At 42.6% G+C, this 19,721-nt stretch overlaps 1 protein-coding gene across 1 annotated transcript in view; it reads right to left on the bottom strand.

Moving 5' to 3' along the window:
• Positions 1-19,721, bottom strand: part of FSIP1 (fibrous sheath interacting protein 1) — a gene marked incomplete at its 3' end in the record, with an annotated part of 176,591 nt that overhangs the window by 82,522 nt on the left and 74,348 nt on the right. The window contains exon 5 of the mRNA XM_082275840.1: positions 5,991-6,083. Within this exon, the coding sequence (XP_082131966.1) occupies positions 5,991-6,083 (93 nt within the window). The remainder of the gene's footprint in view (positions 1-5,990; positions 6,084-19,721) is intronic.

Genomic DNA, 19,721 nt, shown 5'->3' with positions numbered 1-19,721 from the left:
CCATCACCTGTGCCATGCCTATACCATCACCTGTGCCATGCCTGTACCATCACCTGTGCCATGCCTATACCATCACCTGTGCCATGCCTGTACCATCACCTGTGCCATGCCTATACCATCACCTGTGCCATGCCTATACCATCACCTGTGCCATGCCTGTACCATCACCTGTGCCATGCCTATACCATCACCTGAGCCATGCCTATACCATCACCTGTGCCATGCCTGTACCATCACCTGTGCCATGCCTATACCATCACCTGTGCCATGCCTATATCATCACCTGTGCCATGCCTATACCATCACCTGTGCCATGCCTGTACCATGCCTATACCATCACCTGTGCCATGCCTATACCATCACCTGTGCCATGTCTGTACCATGCCTATACCATCACCTGTGCCATGCCTATACCATCACCTGTGCCATGCCTGTACCATGCCTATACCATCACCTGTGCCATGCCTATACCATCACCTGTGCCATGCCTATACCATCACCTGTGCTATGCCTATACCATCACATGTGCCATGCCTGTACCATCACCTGTGCCATGCCTGTACCATCACCTGTGCCATGCCTATACCATCACCTGTGCCATGCCTATACCATCACCTGTGCCATGCCTATACCATCACATGTGCCATGCCTGTACCATGCTTATACCATCACCTGTGCCATGCCTATACCATCACCTGTGCCATGCCTATACCATCACCTGTGCCATGCCTGTACCATCACCTGTGCCATGCCTATACCATCACCTGTGCCATGCCTGTACCATGCCTATACCATCACCTGTGCCATGCCTGTACCATCACCTGTGCCATGCCTATACCATCACCTGTGCCATGCCTATACCATCACCTGTGCCATGCCTATACCATCACCTGTGCCATGCCTGTGCCATGCCTGTACCATTACCTGTGCCATGCCTATACCATCACCTGTGCCATGCCTATACCATCACCTGTGCTATGCCTATACCATCACCTGTGCCATGCCTGTACCATGACCTCAAAGTCACGCATTTTTTTTACAGCATTTTTTGCCGCGAAGCAATACCTATTACATTTTTCTTTTTGTGCCCCCCCCAAAAATTTTGAGCACCAGCCGCCACTGCTTTTTAATGCAGAAGAGACACCTTATGTTTCTTTAGCATTAAAGTATTCTTACCCTTACAGCTCCATGTCTTCTAGACCATTGGACTTATGCTGCTCTCTCTTCAGGAGTAGGACTAGGCAGAAACCTTTTTGGTTACGCCCCTGAGGCAGTCCCAGAGGGTATACCATCACTTCCTACTATAGGACTTAAGTTTGTAACAAGCAGTGCCCGAAGAAAACATAACTCAACCCAACAGAGGGGCGGGTGCTGTGTCCATCAGTGAACCTCAGAGCAAAGGGTTTTACGGTAAGAGAAAAATCAAGTTTTTTCTTTTGTTCACTAACGAACACAGCTCCATGTTTTCTAGACCATTGGGATGTCCCAAAGCAGTGTCAACATTAGGGGTGGGAAAAACACAGCAATACGTAGAATTCCAAACAAGGCTAAACATAGCCAACCAGGTAAAAACAGAAGCCTGACCAGGAACAACTGGAGCTCACCACCAGGAACAAAATTACACCCTCAAGAAGCGGAAGCCTCTGCAACCGCAGCCTGCAAACTTTGCGACCAAACGCCGCATCCGAAGATGCAAGTACAGCCACCTTATAAAATTTTGTGAATGTGTGTACAGACGACCACATAGCCACCTGAACCACTGACGGCTGATGAAGGCCCAGAAGGAACTGAGCGACCCTTGATCCACTTGGAAATGCATGATCCACTTGGAAATGGTAGCAGCAGACACAGCCTGCCCCTTACGAGTACCATCCATAAGAGCAAGCAAAGAATTTGATTTCCGAATTGGCTCAGGTCACCGCCAGGTACACCCAAATTGCCCTGACCACATCCAAGGAATGTAAAGCAATTTCCTTAGGGTGTTTCGGTTTAGGACATAAGATGGGTAACGCAATATCTTCATTCAAATGAAACTCTGAGACAACCTTAGGAAGGAACGCCTGACAGGGTCGCAACACCACTTTGTCCCTATAAATCACCAGGTAAGGCGACCCACAGAAACAACGCAGCCAACTTCGAAACCCAGTGGGGCTATGTCACGCGCCAGCCTAGCGTGGAGCTAATAGTTGGGTCGCACTTACAGGCCAGACTGGGAAGACAAAAAGGATCTAGGACAGGGGTATTAAATTAAAATTCATGAAGGTCCAGTCAGTAAAATTTTCTTCCAGCCGAGGTCCGAATCATATGTTTGTGCCACAGTACCATGCAGCTTGGTACGGCCAAAAAAAAAAAAAAGGTCAGGGACTTATTTTTCTGCGTTTCTGAAATAACTGGGCCACTTACACGCGTCACACAATAACCTGAACTTAGTCTCAGATCCTTCACATCACTATCCTTTTTATTACACCAGTGTTCTTAGTCCCCCTGCACATCATCAGCCCTGCACATTCTTGTCTGCGGCCCCCGTTTATATCACTGCCTTCTTTAAATTGCAGTTCCTAAGCCCCTTTCATATCACCCCCCCTTCACATTTCTGTCCTTGCTCCCCTTATAGTACCCCTCCTTCACATTGTAGTCCCCAGCCCCCTTTACATTCCTATCCTCACCCCGTTTATAGCACCTCCTTTACATTCCTGTCCTCACCCCCTTTATAGCACCCCCCTTCAAATTACTGTTCTCAACCCCTTTAACATAACTGTCCTTTCTCCCTTTTAACCCCCCCCCTTTTTACATAACTGTCCTCACCCCCTTTATAGCACCCCCCTTCACATAACTGTCCTCATCTTCTTTATAGCACCCCCCTTCACATAACTGTCCTCCCCTTTATAGCACCCCCCCATTCACATAACTGTCCTTGCCCCCTTTAAAGCACCCCCCTTCACATAACTGTCCTCACCCCCTTCATAGCACCCCCTTCACATAACTGTCCTCACCCCCTTTATAGCACCCCCTTCACATAACTGTCCTCACCCCCTTTATAGCACCCCCCTCACATAACTGTCCTCACCTCCTTTATAGCACCCCCCTTCACATAACTGTCCTCACCCCCTTTATAGCAACCCCCTTCACATAACTGTCCTCACCCCCTTTATAGCACTCTCCTTCACATAACTGTCCTCACCCCCTTTAAAGAACCCCACCCTTCACATTCCTGTCCTCACCCTCTTTATAGCACCCCCTTCACATAACTGTCCTCACCCCCTTTATGGCACCCTCTTCACATAACAGTCCTCGCCCCCGTTATAGCACCCCCCTCCCTTTATAGCACCCCCCCTTCACGTAACTGTCCTCACCCTCTTTATAGCACCCCCTTCACATTCCTGTCCCTAGCCCCCCCCCCGTTAACATTCCTGTCCTCCTTACCTTTATATTATAGAACCCCCCCCCCCCGACATTCCTGTGCTTACCCCCTTTTTTTAACCCCCCTCACACCACAGTCTCCAGCCTACCTTTACATTTCTGTCCTCACCCTCTTTGTAGAACCCCATCCCCCTTCATATCACTCCTTTTACATTTCTGCCTCTATCACCCCTCTTTCCCCCTTTACATCAGCAGTGCCCTCTGGGCCAGCCCCCACCCTCCGTGCATCACTGTGCTGCTCCTCCGATGTTTGCTGCTGTAAAGAAAAGAGATCTAAAAGGGCAGCGGAGGGAAAAAAGCAGATTAGAAGTGGCGCGACCGTATCGGGGCCAGACAGAGCATTGACTCGGTCAGGACTTGGCCCTCGGTCTGCCATTTATTGATGATTGATCTAGGATATCCACTGTGTCGCCCAGTCTGGCTGTTGATTGTAGTTCACACAGGAACAAAAATAATAATGAAAAAGTAAAAAATTCCATACAAAAAAGGAAAGAATGCCAGGATCACAGATCCCAACAGAGAGCCAGGTCATTACTCCTGACTAGGCAGAAAAAACTGAAGTCCTATAGCAGGAAGTGATGGTATACTCTGTGGGACTGCCTCAGGGGCGTAACCAAAAAGGTTTCGGCCTAGTCCTACTCCTGAAGAGAGAACAGCATAAGCCCAATGGTCTAGAAGACATGGAGCTGTGTCCGTCAGTGAACAAAAGAGAATATATGTTTTTGATTTACTGAGCAAATCCTCTTTTTGAAGTACAATACAAGGCATGGGATGGTATTCTGGGATCAGTGGGTTATGCAGCTGCCTTCAGGTTATTTGACACTACAAATAAAGCTGTAAGAACACCTGTGTACAGCCTTAAGGAGCATAAGAATGACCAAATCCCTAAGGATCTGGGCATCAACAGCCTAGCCATTAAAGCCAGTGACTGAGAAGATAGTAGACAGTGACAGAGGATTAAAAAGGGCTACAGAGGGTCTGACAAGGTCCAACTACCACGTTCTCCTAGGACAGTTTGGTGCAAAGAGGATCACTGGAACTCTCAATTCTGCAGAGTAGGCAAGCTTAGGAGCTTAGGAGGAGGAAAAAAGTAGGTCAGGTTGAATTGTTTCAATGGAGTAACCAGAACATCCACCATGAAGGTGTGAGAATCCTTGGACATGGCAACAACCCCCTCACCTTCAACACAGAAATCAAAACACCCCCAGATGCTGATAACGAAGAAAATTTGCTGCAAGTTTTCTACACTTAAACCCTGTACACAGTGGGTCAAATGCCGGGCAACATCAGCCAGTTCAATAAAAACGTCCAACATTCAGCCCGTGTGTATGCCAGCCAGTCCAACAGGCTACTGTCAGATGTGCATGCTGAAAAGACCAGCAGCCCACAGGCTACCGATCAGTGCTTTGAGCCAATGGCTGAGAACGCTGACCAGAGTGTTCTGGCAAGGGGGGCGTCCCCCTGTGAGAACACAACAGCTCAGCGAGGAGATAGCTATACCAACATCAGATCATTAGTAAACATCAGATCATTAGTAAAGTGGCTCCAATTCAAGCGTATGAGGCGAAGACTAGTGGTCTTTAGAATGTGCACGGCATTCAGGGTCAAAATGTGAAGTTCAGCCCAAGCTAGAATTATGTTAGCTTCTCCTTGAGCTTCATGACTTCTGGTGCCTTCCTGATGGTTAATGTAATCCCACTGCTGTAGCACTGTACAAATGAATTCTGGTAATATGATCTTGCAGCCGGGTGGTTCAATGTAGAATAGGCAACCTAATTGCCTTAATTGCCCTGATCTCTAGAATGTTTAGTGCCTAATGCAGAGCCCATTACCAAAAGGGCAATTTTATAGGCTCGCCCTACGTACGGTTCTCCAGTGCAAAGCCAAGGAGTAACCAATCTGGATGCTGCCAAATGAGCCTCAATGACTTTGCAGAAGCTATAGTATCTTGCTAGTAGACAAGGTCTTGAGAAAAGAACAAAAAGAAATAAGAAAGTAATATGCTTCTCTCAGAGCAAAGAGAAGGACACTGGCAAACAATGGAGGCTTGCTGAGAACGGGAGGTTTTTCTTACATCTTTGTTTGCCAGTGTCCAATCTCCTGAAGGCAGCTACATAACCCAATGGTCTCAGAATATCATCCTGTAACATACAAATAAGTAATCCAAAGGGAATCCTCCAACACCAGACTTAACATATGACCAGGATGCCTACCAAAATAAAAAAAATGTAACCAGTGCCCCATATGCCCTTCTGTCACATTTCAATGAGTAAACAGGCTTATTTCAGCAAAGCGAAGTCTAACACTGCATCACAAGTACAACAGAGATTAGCGTTTCAACTGCTGGCTTGATATAAGACTATAAATTATTATTTTGCAATTTCAAAACACATTTTTATCTTTTTTAGCTCTGATTATAAAAAAAAAATATGTACAAGACATTCTACTTTATCTTTATTTTTTTATTTCTGCTTGACATTAGAGATTGAAGACTGTTTGTTTCAAAACATATGGAGTTATGAACGTTCGGTAAGACTGTATCCTTGACAAAACAAATATGGGCACGTTACCTTGTAAGTCTTCTGGTTCATCGTCATCACACTCTTCAACTGGAAGCTGAGTGGAGAATACTGGAGAAAATGTTTCCAAAACAGAGGTTTCTCCTATATAAAAGAAAAATGTGATCCAGTGTTAAGCATGTAATAAGATTATGATAGTAAATTAACAGATACAGTTAATTAAACAAAACCGCCAATCACGTTTAACTTCCGTAAAACTAAGAGGGGTATATGCTAATGCCAGGAGCCTAGCTAATAAGATGGATGAGTTGGACATGTTAGTACATGAGGAGGACATAGACCTTGTGGGAATAACGGAGACTTGGTTCGACCCCTCACATGACTGGCTGGCCAATATCCAAGGGTATTCGGTGTACCGGAAGGACAGGGTTGGTAAAAGAGGGGGAGGGGTATGTCTCTATGTCAAGAACAATATAAAGGTGCTAGAAAGGAGTGACATTACGGATGGGATGAGCATGGATTTAGAATCTGTGTGGGTTGAACTCGATAGGAAAGAAGATAAGGGAAAAGTAGTTGTGGGGGTTTGCTATAGGCCACCTAACCAAGGGGAGGAGGTAGAGCTGGAATTTTTAGCACTAATAGGTAAAGCGGCAAAACTAGGATCAGTCATCATATTGAGGGACTTCAATTATCCCGACATTGACTGGGAAGAGGGGACTGCACACTCGCATAAGGCCCGGCTATTCACGGAAACCTTACAGGATAACTACATGTCGCAGTTGGTGGATTCCCCTACTAGAGAGAATGCTATCCTGGATCTATTGATCACTAATGACCCAGACATAATCTCGGAGGTAGGAGTCCAGGACAACCTGGGCTCTAGCGATCACAGGATGATCACATTTAGTATAAATAACAATATAAAAAGGCAAGTGGGGAACATAAGAACCCTAAACTTCAGAAGGGCAGACTTTCCAAAATTGTACTCATTGATGGAAAGGGTAAACTGGGACCAAACCCTGGGATCACTGACCACAGAGGAAAAATGGGAATGCTTTAGAACAATATTAAGCAAAGGCATCTTGCAGTGCATTCCTATGGGGAATAAATTTAGAAGAGACAAAGCCAAACCTGGCTGGCTAAACCGTAGCGTTAAAAAACTTATTAGGGGAAAAAAATTGGCCTTCAAGAAATATAAATCAGAGGGCACCGTATCGGCCTTCCAGCAATACAAGGAGGAAAATAAGAAGTGTAAACACGAAATCAAGATGGCTAAAATCAACTTTGAGAGACAAATAGCGGAGGATAGTAAAAAAAACCCAAAGAAATTCTTTAAATATATCAACAGCAAAAAAACTAGGGCAGAGCATATTGCACACATAATTAGCGATGATGGGAGGATGGTTACAGAGGACACTGAAAAAGCAACCGTGCTGAATTCTTTTTTCTCGTCAGTCTTTACGCAGGAAAAGGAAGGGTACACTGACCATGACTGTATGGTTAGTAGTAATACACAGGACTTGCCACTATGGCTAACAGAGGGGGAAATCAGGGAAAGACTGGATAAACTTAACACAAACAAATCACCAGGCCCGGATGGCGTACATCCGAGAGTGCTCAAGGAACTCAGTATGGTTATATCTAGACCACTGTTCCTGATCTTTGCTGACAGTATTAGGACAGGAGATGTACCAGGGGATTGGAGGAAGGCTAACGTGATTCCGATATTCAAAAAGGGCCAGAGACATATCCCGGGAAATTATAGGCCTGTCAGTCTGACATCAATAATATGTAAACTTTTGGAGGGGATGATAAGGGACTATATCGTAGAGTATGCTAAAGACAACAACATCATCAGTAGTAACCAGCACGGGTTTACAAATGGGCGATCTTGTCAAACCAATCTCTTAGCATTCTACGAGGAAGTGAGCTGTGAGCTAGATAGGGGGAGACCAGTGGATGTGGTGTACTTGGATTTCGCTAAGGCGTTTGATACAGTTCCCCACAATCGCTTAATTTATAAAATAAGGTCTGCAGGTATCGACAGCAGGGTTTGCTCTTGGATACGGAATTGGCTAAAAGGCCGTGTCCAAAGGGTAGTAATAAACAGCGCATACTCAGACTGGTCTGAGGTAGTAAGCGGGGTGCCCCAGGGCTCAGTCCTGGGACCAACCTTGTTCAATTTATTCATAAACAGCATTGAGGAAGGGATCAGTAGTTCGTTATCAGTTTTTGCAGATGACACAAAATTGGCCAGGGCAATAACTGCACAGCATGAAGCAGATATCCTACAGAATGACCTGGACAAAATTACGGAGTGGGCAACGACATGGCAAATGAGGTTTAATGTGGAGAAGTGTAAGGTTTTGCACTTGGGGACCAAAAACATAAAAACACAATACACGTTAGGAGGGGAACCCTTGGGGGAATCAAAAATGGAGAAAGATCTGGGAGTTTTAGTTGATGATAGATTAGGCAACAGCATGCAATGCCAAGCGGCAGCTTCCAAAGCCAACAGAATATTAGCATGCATAAAGAAAGGGATGTATTCCAGAGATAAGACTATAATCCTTCCACTTTATAAAACTCTGGTCCGACCGCATCTGGAGTATTCTGTCCAGTTCTGGTCGCCAGTCCTCAGGAGGGATGTGTTGGAGCTGGAGAAAGTCCAGAGAAGGGCAACTAAACTGATTAGGGGGTTGGAGGACCTTACCTATGAAGAGCGGCTGCAATCGCTCGATTTATTTTCCCTGGAGAAAAGACGTCTGAGAGGGGACATGATAGCAATTTATAAATATCTTAATGGGGATCTCAGCTTAGAAGAAAAGCTGTTCATTCGAAGGAATTGCATGAGGACTCGAGGACATACAATGCGATTAGAGGAGAAGCGTTTTAACCTCAGGCAACGTGGGGGGTTCTTTACTGTTAGGGCTACAAGATTGTGGAATTGTCTACCACAAGAGGTGGTTTCTGCGGGTAGTATGGTGACTTTCAAAAGACTCTTAGACTTACATCTCAAGGATCAGGAGATTGAGGGCTATGTTAGATGATTACAGTCACACACACCTACACAGGTTGAACTGGATGGACTATTGTCTTTATTCAACCTCACCTACTATGTAACTATGTAACTATGTAACAGTTGTGTGCCACGGGTAGTGACAGAGCACAGAATGCTAGTACCAGCAAAGTATAGTATAGCCACAGTTTGCAATTTTCAAACAAATACAAATAGCTGCTCTGTGCCAAACTAATATGTTGAAGTAGCTTTTTTTTTTTCTAAGTATGTTAAATGAAAAATGCACAGCATATTGGAAAACTGACCTAAAATCTATATCAAGAATTAGCACTTAACTGAGAATTTAATAGGTGGGCAACTAAATTCAAAAAGGGATGAAAATATTATTTATAGTAAAAGAAATGTGTATATCCCAAGAGCTATACAAAGGACAAGAAAGAAAACAGAAAATTCTAGATATTGGTTACAAACTTTGTTTTTTAGATATAGTTATCAGTTACTCTCTCCCCACTTCCTGGACCAGAAGGATTTGCCCCCTGAAAGCGGAGTTCCGGCCTCAAAAAACATTTTAGATAAAAATACCCCCGGGACAGTCAGGGCTAGTGCATTTAAGCAACGATACCCTCTGAATTGTCTCATGTTTCACTTACCTTTTAGAAGAAATACTTACCTTGAAAATGTCTTGTCCAGCACTGCCATCTCAGATGTGGGCAGCTGAAGCCGGAGCGCCCTCTTTGGTGTTCTCTTCGGTGACGTCGGAGTCCCAGAATGCCCTGCTCGTCACTTCCGGTGCAGGCGCGTCATCCCTGCACAGCTTCTAGGCATGCCCAGAAGCTGTTTAGCAGGGAATGACGCGCCTGCACCGGTAATGACGAGCAGGGCCAGTGCAGGCGCATTGAATCCTGGGAGTGATGACGCTCAGCTCCCAGGAGTCAATGCAAGCAGGAAGTGACGGCGCAGGCCGCGGCCGCAGAGGGAGGAAGTGGAAGAAGGGTAAGTATATTTTCTTCAAAAACAAAGTAAGTGAATCAAAAAAAAAAGTTGTCATTATCCAATTCTTTTTCAGGTAATGTACAGCAAGCAGATGGGGCAAAGTTCATTTTGAGGCTGGAACTCCGCTTTAATGTCCAGGTCATTTTTTGCGATTCGGCAGTGCGTTCTTTAACAGAAAATTGCGCGGTCGTGCGAAACTGTACGGGAATAAAATTGATGTCCTTTTTTTTACCACAAATAGAGCTTTCTTTTGGTGGTATTTGATCACCTGTGTGATTTTTATTTTTTGCGCTATAAACAAGAAAAAGCGACAATTCTGAAAAAAAAAAAACTATATTTTTCACATTCTGCTATATAACATTCCCTAAAAAATTAAAAATTAAAAATTTTCATAATTTTAGGCCAATTTGTATTCTGCTACATTTTGGTAAAAAAAAAAAAAAAAAAAAATCGCAATAAGCGTATTTTGATTGGTTTGCGCAAAAGTTATCGCAACTACAAACTAAGGAAAGATTTATGTCATTTTTATTTTTTTTACTAGTAATGGTGGCGATCTGCGGTTTTTAGACAGCAAAATTGCGGCGGACAGATCGGACCCCTAACTGACATTTTTGACACGTTTGGGGGGACCAGTGACATTACTACAGTAATCAGTGCTAAAAATATGCTGTAATAATGACATTGGCAGGGAAGGGGTTGCCCTAGTGGGTGATCAAAGGGTTAAATGTGTGCCTAGTAGGAATGTTTACTAACTGTGGGGGGAGGGGCTTGTGAAATGACCATAGAGATCTGTGATCCTATAAAGAAGGATCACAGGCACTCTGTGATCATTTCAGAGAGAAGAACAGTCAGCTGTGTTTGCAACAGCTCGCCTCCCCAGCACCAAGTGCGCGACCGACGTAGGGCTACGTCGGTTCGCGCAGGAGTGCCAGCCTGCCACAGTAGATGTGCGGCAGGCAGTCCGGAAGCAGTTAAAACAACATTTCCAAAACCATTTAAAGCTTTTTAGATAATAAAAGACTCCAATTTATATACAGAATCTCACAAAAGTAAGTACACCCCTCACATTTTTGTAAATATTTTATTATATCTTTTCATGTAACAACACTGAAGAAATGACACTTTGTTACAATGTAAAGTAGTGAGTGTACAGCTTGTATAACAGTGTACATTACTGTCCCCTCAAAATAATTCAAAATGAAAAATGCTTTTACATTTCTCACCTCACTGAATTATTTATGGACTTATAATTGATTATATACAGTTGGATGGATTTTGCACAATTTATTTTTTCACTGTATCACTTGTTGGATGGATTATTGATGTATTGTTTTGATGCACCTTTATTGATTTGCACAGCATTTTTTGTAATTCATTTTTTTATATATATATATATTATTGATGCATTGATGTATTGATTTAATGCACTTCTTTTTTATTTGTATAGATTAGTTGTTATGGTATAAATTATTATTTTTTAAATATATATTTATATCTGGATAGTGCTGTATGTTGCATATAAAGCCTTAAAACTAAGCTAAACTCAACAAAGTTTTACAAATATTTTAACATAAATATATTTCTCAATAACCACAAAGGATATAAATCCACTTTGTGTTCACCACATGCCTTTGTAAAACCAGATATTACCATATGAAATTACCAGTGACCTCATCACTGTGCTGTGCAGGCTATCTGTGCAGACAGCAAAGCTGTGGGAGGGGCCACTACGGGCTGCCTGCAGAAAATGAAATGGGGGGAGGAGACAAGACCAGTCATTCTGCACAATGGGAGAGAGAAGCAGTGACCAGTCTTTATTACAGGAAGCTACTGCAAAGATGCAAAGTTTTACACTGGATTACTGCACAGATCTTGAAAGAAATGCATACCAATATTCACCTACGTGAATCTGTGGGCATTTTAAAAATCACAAGCTAACGTTAAATAGCAGACGTGTCTCAAAGTCTAGCAGATCCTCTCAAGACACCTAAAGACTAGGAACAATCAACATCCTAACAGCATTTACTAGAGGGTTCTGCTCTCTCCCGCCTCTCTACAGGCCAAGAGAAGTAGGGCAGGCAAACGAAGGCAGAGTTTCTGATCAGTAGACGGTTTGTTATGGTAAGGGGACTGAATACTGGAAGATCAGAGGCAGATCTGACCATTTTCCCATATCTGTTAGCTGTATATTCCTAGGCAAGGTTACTTTTTAACCAAAGTGCACTGACGTGTTGGTCTACACTCATTATTTAAAGTGCATGCTATACTAGTTATGTCACTAAATCAGCAGCACCAAAAAGTGGAAAACTGCAATCCAGCCTCCTGCTTGTATGCATGGCATCGCAGTTAGCATCTCTGGTGATGAGCAGGGCTGCTTGTCAAGTGTAAAATGAACTCACACAACCCTCTGCCAAATATTGAAAGTTAACTTTTCAGACATTTTTAGTAATGTACATTGCAGATACTGTGGATTGCATCACATCGACACTTTTGAATAGAGTTCTAAAACAATTTGCATAACTATTAGTCACTCAAAACTGCTGGTTATGCATTTTGTGGCAATAGGGTAAAACGGAATGTTCTGTTGCTATTCATTCTCAAAAAAAAAAGAGTGGTTCTGGAAAATACATTATGGCAACCAGATGGAGCTAAGGATCATTGGAAATATTTTAATTTTTTTTTTTTTCTTATGATTCCCAGCTCCATCCAGTTGCCATAGTGCAGTAGTGTCCCAAACCACTCTTATTTTATGAATAAATACCATTCAACATGTAGAGGAATCAGAAGAACATTTGATTTTGCCCTATTCGAACAAATGAACAGCAATTTTACTGTACAAATAGCTACGTGAATATTTTTATAAATACACCCTTTGTGATACAGCAGATATTGTCAGCATCAGCAAGACTAATACAGTATGATGCATTCAGTAAAGCATCCTTAAAAAATAGGGTTCAGGAGGGTAGTATTTTCAATATAATACATAGGGACATGACCTCAAGCTAGCAGGAGGAAAGTTTAAAACAAATCTTAGAAAGTATTATTTTACTGAATTAGTAGTAGTTAGAGTATACTTGCAGCAGAGGTAGTTAACAGTGAATGGGACAAACAAAGATCTTTCTAAAAAAAGTTACAATAAAACACATAAATAAATTAGAAAAAAAGAGGCAGACTCGATGGACCACTTGGTCTTTTTCTGTCGTCGCTCTTCTATGTTTCTTAAGAGCCGTACACACTTGATGAAAATCGGATGAAATATCTCAGCGTTCATTACCGTTTTTAGTCGACAGTGCATAAATGTTCACAAAATTTCTCGTACGATTTTTCTTTTTTTTGGCACATTTGTTCCTAGACTTCCGGGTTGTCAGCAACTTCAGATCATGCGCGGGCTTTCGTATCCGATTTTTCGTGGACGTACTGCATACACATTAAATGAAAATCAGTCGTCTGGGGACGGACGAAAAACAATTTTGGTGTTTGTCCCTCCGTTTTTTTTCATTGAAAATGTCGGCATCGGCTGCTGAAAGTTGTTTACACACTAGGCGAAAATCGGACGATTTCACATCGGGCGGGAATTTTCGGCAGATTTTCAACTAGTGTGTACCCTGCTTAAGTCCTACTACATAAATGTGAAAGCCAGCAATGCAATGTGATGTGATCAGAAGCTTGATGTACTAATAAAACCAGTTTCTGAGCATTATCCCTATTATCCATATTGTGGTTTATATCTAGTGCAAAATGTATGTTCTTATTGATTTAGTGATAACTTTGTGAAGTTTAACCACTTGCCCACCGCTCACATGGAGCGTACTGCGGCAAAGTGGCACGATCCCGTCCAGCGACGTAGACCTACGTCGCTGGACTCCTCCCCCTGTAGGCGGCGCGCTCCCGCTGCTCTGCCCCGATCGTCGGGGAATCGAGTGAGGAGATCCGCCCGCCTGTGTAAACAGAGCTGGCGGATCTCCATAGTGACAGGGAGTGACAGATCGGACTGTTCAGCATAGCTGGACATCCGATCTGTCCCTGTCTCACAAAGTCACCTCCCCCCCCCACATGTCAGTAAGCACCAGGCATACATTAACCCCTCCCTCTCCAATAAAATTAACCCCTTCACTGCCAGTGTCATTTTTACAGTAACAGTGCATATGTATAGCACTGATTACTGTAGTAATGTCACTGGTACCCCCAAAAGTGTCAAAAATGTCAGTCAAGGGTCCGATCTGTCCGCCGCAATGTCGCAGTCCCGCAAAAAAAATCGCAGTCCCGCAAAAAAAAATCGCAGATCACCGCCATTACGCGTTAAAAAAAAACCACCAAAAATGACAGAAATCTTTCCCTTAGTTAGTAAACGCAATAACTTTTGCGCAAACCAATCAAAATACGCTTATTGCAATTTTTTTTACCAAACATAGGTAGCAGAAAACAAATTGGCCAAAAATTTTAAAAAAATTTGATTTTTACATTTTTTTGGGGGGGAATTTCATATAGAAAAATGTTAAAAATATTGTTATTTTTTCAAAATAAACGCTCTTTTTTTGTTTATAGCGCAAAAAGTAATAATTGCACAGGTGATCAAATACCACCAAAAGAAAGCTCTGTTTGTGGGAAAAAAAGGACGTAAATTTCATTTGGGTACGGTGTCACACGACCGCGCAATTGTCAGTTAAAGTCGCACAGCGCCGAATCGCAAAAAGTGGCCTGGACGGAAGACAGTAAAATCCTCCGGTGGTAAAGTGGTTAAATACCTTTTTTTGGCAAAAAAGGCTATTTTAGGCTTATATTGGCTTGCAAAATTTATTTCGATTTTTATGTAATCTATAAACAACAAAACAAAAAAAAAAAATGATGTATATTTTGACCAGTGTTAATGTTAAAACTGTTTTACTGTAAATAAAAAAACACATTTTATTTTATAATTTCTTTTATTTAAAATTACATTAAAACTATGTTTCTGGTTCAAAGCATTAGAAAGTTTTAAAGTTATTAAACTATTACATATATTAAAGCTATATAAAAAAGGAGCTTTTTTTTTTTTTTATTTTCATGTGATACGCAAAAAAAAAAATAATTTAAAAATAAATTTAAAAATAATAAAAAAAATAAAAATTAAATATTTTTTGCCGCAAATAGAAATGAAAAAAATCTTAAAAATAATAATAGCTGTGGAATGAAGGCAAGGAAGGATCTAATGCCACCTTCAGGCAGGATTATCTTCAGAAATTTCAAGCAGGCAAACATTATGGCAATTTAGGATTACCTAAGGGTTAAAGTGGTTGTAAAGGCAGAAGGATATTTACCTTACTGTATTCTATGCAGTAAGGTAAAAATCTTTCTGCATGCAGCTTTCCCTGCAGCCCCCTAAATACATACCTGAGCCCAATCTCGATCCAATGATGTGCACGAGAGCCAAAGGCTCTCTCACTCCTCACTAGATCAAGAGGACAAAGAATTACAAGAAGAGCACCTCTAAATGCAGTAATTTAATAATGGATAAAAGCACAAATGTACACTCACATTAGGTAAAGGATAAACGGCTTGTCAGTGCGGTGTATAGTGTTTCCATAATGCAGTGTGTCTGAGGATCCAATGCTGGAGCCGGTGTAACGTGAGAATTACCTACCCCGTGAGAAAAACCTACCCTCGTCACTTCCGGCCAGGAACAGCTGAGCAGCACAGCAGTGCGCATGCTCACAGCCCCGGATACCTAATGGGACAACAGAGGAGCTGACTAGTGCGCATGCGCACTAGTATGGAAATATGTCGGTGAAAAAAAAGAAAATCTACCCACGCCGCGGTTACATAAAACAGCTGGGCTGCATTATGAGTCATCTCCGCTCCTGTCCCTGTCACTTCCCTGATCTGGGCTAGTAAATATAAAAGCGGCTGGCGGCTCCGTGATTTATGTTCTCATACACCCGCCGCCGCTTTTATATTTACTAGCCGAGATCAGGGAAGTGACAGAGACAGGAGCGGAGACGACTCGTATTGCAGGCCAGCTGTTTTAATGTAACCGCCGCATTAAACACACTGCCGTGCAAGCGGAAGTGACGAGGGTAGGTTTTTCTCACGGGTGGGTAATTCTCACGGAACACCGGGATGGTGTTTCGCGGTGAAGAGAGTGCCTGCACTCTAGGTCTTCTGGGTCGGCTGACCGTAACCAACCTGGACAGCAGCGTAACAGCACGTGACGTCACTAGCGGGCAAGGAGCATGCGCACTCCTTTTTCAAGTGTCAAGGCCACTCCAGGACCTTAATATGCTCCTTCTTCAGCCACTCCTTTGTTGCCTTGGCTGTATGTTTTGGGTCATTGTCATGCTGGAATACCCATTCACGACCCATGAAGGTACATGGTCCTGTCCATCGTCTCTTTGATGCGGTGAAGTTACCCTGTCCCCTTAGCAGAAAAACACCCCCAAAGCATAATGTTTCCACCTCCATGTTTGATGGTGGGGATGGTGTTCTTGGGGAAATTGAAAGCATTCCTCCTCCTCCAAACACGGCAGGTTGAGTTGATGCCAAAGAGCTCAATTTTGGTCTGACCACACCCAGTTTCACCCAGTTCTCTTCTGAATCATTCAGATGGGCCTGTACATGTGCTTTCTTGAGCAGTGGGACCTTGCGGGAGCTGCAGGATTTCAGTCCTTTACAGTGTAGTGTGTTACCAATTGTTTTCTTAGTGGCTATGGTCCCAGCTGCCTTGAGATTATGGACAAGATTCTGCCATGTAGTTCTGGGCTGATTTCTCACCGTTTTCATGATCATTGAAACTCCACGAGGTGAGATCTAACATGGAGCACCAGACCAGGGGAGATTGACAGATATTTTGGGTTTCTTCCATTTGCAAATAATCACATAAACTGTTGTCACGCTCTCACACACTCACTTGATTGGCAATGGTCTTGTAGCCCATTTAAACCTTGTGTAAGGTCTACAATCTTGTCCCTAACATCCTTGGAAAGCTCTTTGGTCTTGGCCATGGTCAAGAGATTGGAATCTGATTGATTGATTGCTTCTGTGGACAGGTGTCTTTTATACAGGTAACAAGCTGAGATTAGGAACACTCCCTTTAAAAGAGTGCCACTAATCTTAGCTCATTACCTGTTTAGAAGACACCTAGGAACCAGAAATCTTGCTGATTGATAGGGGATCAAATACTTATTTCACTCATTAAAATGCAAATAAATTTATAACTTTTTTTAAATGTGTTTTTCTGCATATTTTTGCTGTTATTCTGTCTCTCTCGGTCAAAATAAACCTACAATTAAATTATAGACTGATCATTTCTTTGTCAGTGGGCAAATGTACAAAATCAGCAGGGGATCAAATACTTTTTTCCAGCACTGTAAAAATGTAATAGTAAATGCAATATAACAATATACTGTTACACTATATTACTCAATGATACTTGAAGACTACCTGCAACACCTGTATTTTGACAGATGCTCCTGCTATATAATACATAGCAATTGACAGCTGTAATTTTGACAGCTGGTCATTTCTGGTAATATGGAAAGAGGGAGAGGAGATATATGGAGGAGATACACCCATCTAAAAACTTTAAGACCTCACCTCATGCACACTGGACATTTTTACAGCTGCTGTTTTTGGCTTCAGATGTTTTTTTGCAGCCAGTAAACTCCCCAGCATGTTATTCTATGTGTCCATGCACACACAGGCTGTTATCGGCGTTCATGGGCAAGGACGTTTTCTGGCTGGAAAAAAAACCCCCAGAACTAGTGGAGTTTTTCAGCTGTAAAAACGCTCTAACTGTCAGCATTTTTGAGACATAAGCTTTTGTAGGAGTATAATTTTGGTAAAAAAAAAAAAAAAAAAACTATGCTAAAAAATGCTGAAAAACGCTACTACAAAAATGCTGAAAAACCCATTCTACAGCTACAGCTTTCTGCAGCTAATGCTACTGGTGTTTTTGAAAACATCCAATGTGCACAAGGCCTAAGTATTTTAGGGCATATCTTCTATATCAGATATTCTCAAGCAAGGTTCTGTGGAAACCTAGGATTCCTTCAGAGATTGCTAGGGGTTCCTTGAGCAATGAGCAATCTCTGCCTATCAGCTGAGTAACTGATGAAGGGGGGGGGGGGACACCCCAAAACGCATAAGCGTTTTTTTGGAGGTCCACATCCTTCCACACCTGCAGCAGCAGAGAATGCCCAGTGGAGACCCTTGGTGGTCCTGCATTGCTTACATTTGCTCGTGTTTCACAATTGCTTTGTGAGTATAATGTGTATGCATGTTTACAATAAATTGTTTTAAAGATAATGCGCTAGGCTGGTGTGCCCTCTGTCCATTCCTTTTCTATTATCAGCTGAATAGCCACTGACACCAATTAACTTTTAGCTATATGTAAAGGTGTGACTCTTCCTAATCACCACAAAAGGTAACGAGCATTCTTTCCACTGACATTACACTAATGTACTCTCAGCTGTAATTATAATAATTATTAGCAGGCCCCTTCCCTGAGAGCTGAAAACTACTGAGAAAGGCTGTCTTATACAGGTGAATCTCAAAAAATTTGAATATCATCAAAAAATGTATTTGTTTCAGTAAACACACATCACAGAGTGATATATTTCAAGCATTTTTTTTTTCTTTTAATTTTGATGATTATTGCTTACAGCTAGTGAATACCCAAAATTCAGTATCTCAGAAAATTAGAATATTGCGAAAAGGGTTCAATATTGTAGACTCATGGTGTCACGCTCTAATCAGCTAATTAACTCAAAACACCTGTAAAGGTTTCCTGAGCCTTTAAATGGTCCCTCAGTCTGGTTCAGTAGGTTACACAATCATGGGAAGACTGCTGACTTGACAGTTGTCCAGGAGACAGTCATTGACACCCTCCACAAGGAAGGTAAGTCACAAAATGTCATTGCTAAAGAAGCTGGCTGTTCACAGAGTGCTGTATCCAAGCATATTAGTGGAAAATTGAGTGGTAGAAAAAAAGTGCACAAGCAACAGGGATAACTGTAGCATTGAGAGAATTGTGAAGCAAAGGCCATTCAAGAATTTAGAGCAGATTCACAAGAAGTGGAATACAGCTGGTGTCAGTGCTTCAAGAGCCACCACACAGAAACGTATTCAGGAACTGGGCTACAACTGTCACATTACCTGTGTTAAGCCACTCCTGAACTAGAAACATTGTCAGAAGCGTCTTACTTGGGCTAAGGAGAAAAAGGAATGGACTGTTGCTCAGTGGTTCAAAGTTCTCTTTTAAGATGAAAGTAAATTTTGCATTTCATTTGGTAATCAAGGTCCCAGAGAATGGAGGAAGAGTGGAGAGGCATAGAATCCAAGTTGTATGAGGTCCAGTGTGAAGTTTCCACAGTCAGTGATGATTTGGGGAGCCATGTCATCTACTGGTATTGGTCCACTGTGTTTTATCAAGTCAAAAGTCAGCGCAGCCCTCTACTAGGAAATCCTGGAACACTTCAAGCCCCTGCTGACCAGCTTTATGGAGATGTTGATTTCATTTTCCAACAGGACTTGGCACCTGCCCACACTGCCAATGGTACCAATACCTGGTTTAATGATCATGGTATCACTGTGCTTGATTGGCCAGCAAACTTGCCTGACCTAAACCCCATAGAGAATATGTGAGGTATTGTCAAGAGGAAGATGCGAGACACCAGACCCAACAATGCAGACAAGCTAAAAAAGCAACCTGGGCTTCCATAACACCTCTGCAGTGCCATGGGCTGATCGCCTCCATGCCACGCCGCATTGATGCAGTAATTCGTGCAAAAGGAGCC

Source organism: Pelophylax lessonae (genome assembly GCF_965119305.1).
Source record: "Pelophylax lessonae genome assembly, chromosome: 13".
In the NCBI taxonomy this organism is placed as follows: Eukaryota; Metazoa; Chordata; class Amphibia; order Anura; family Ranidae; genus Pelophylax; species Pelophylax lessonae.
Note: the sequence above shows the minus strand (reverse complement) of the source record. Positions and strands in the feature narration are given on the sequence as shown.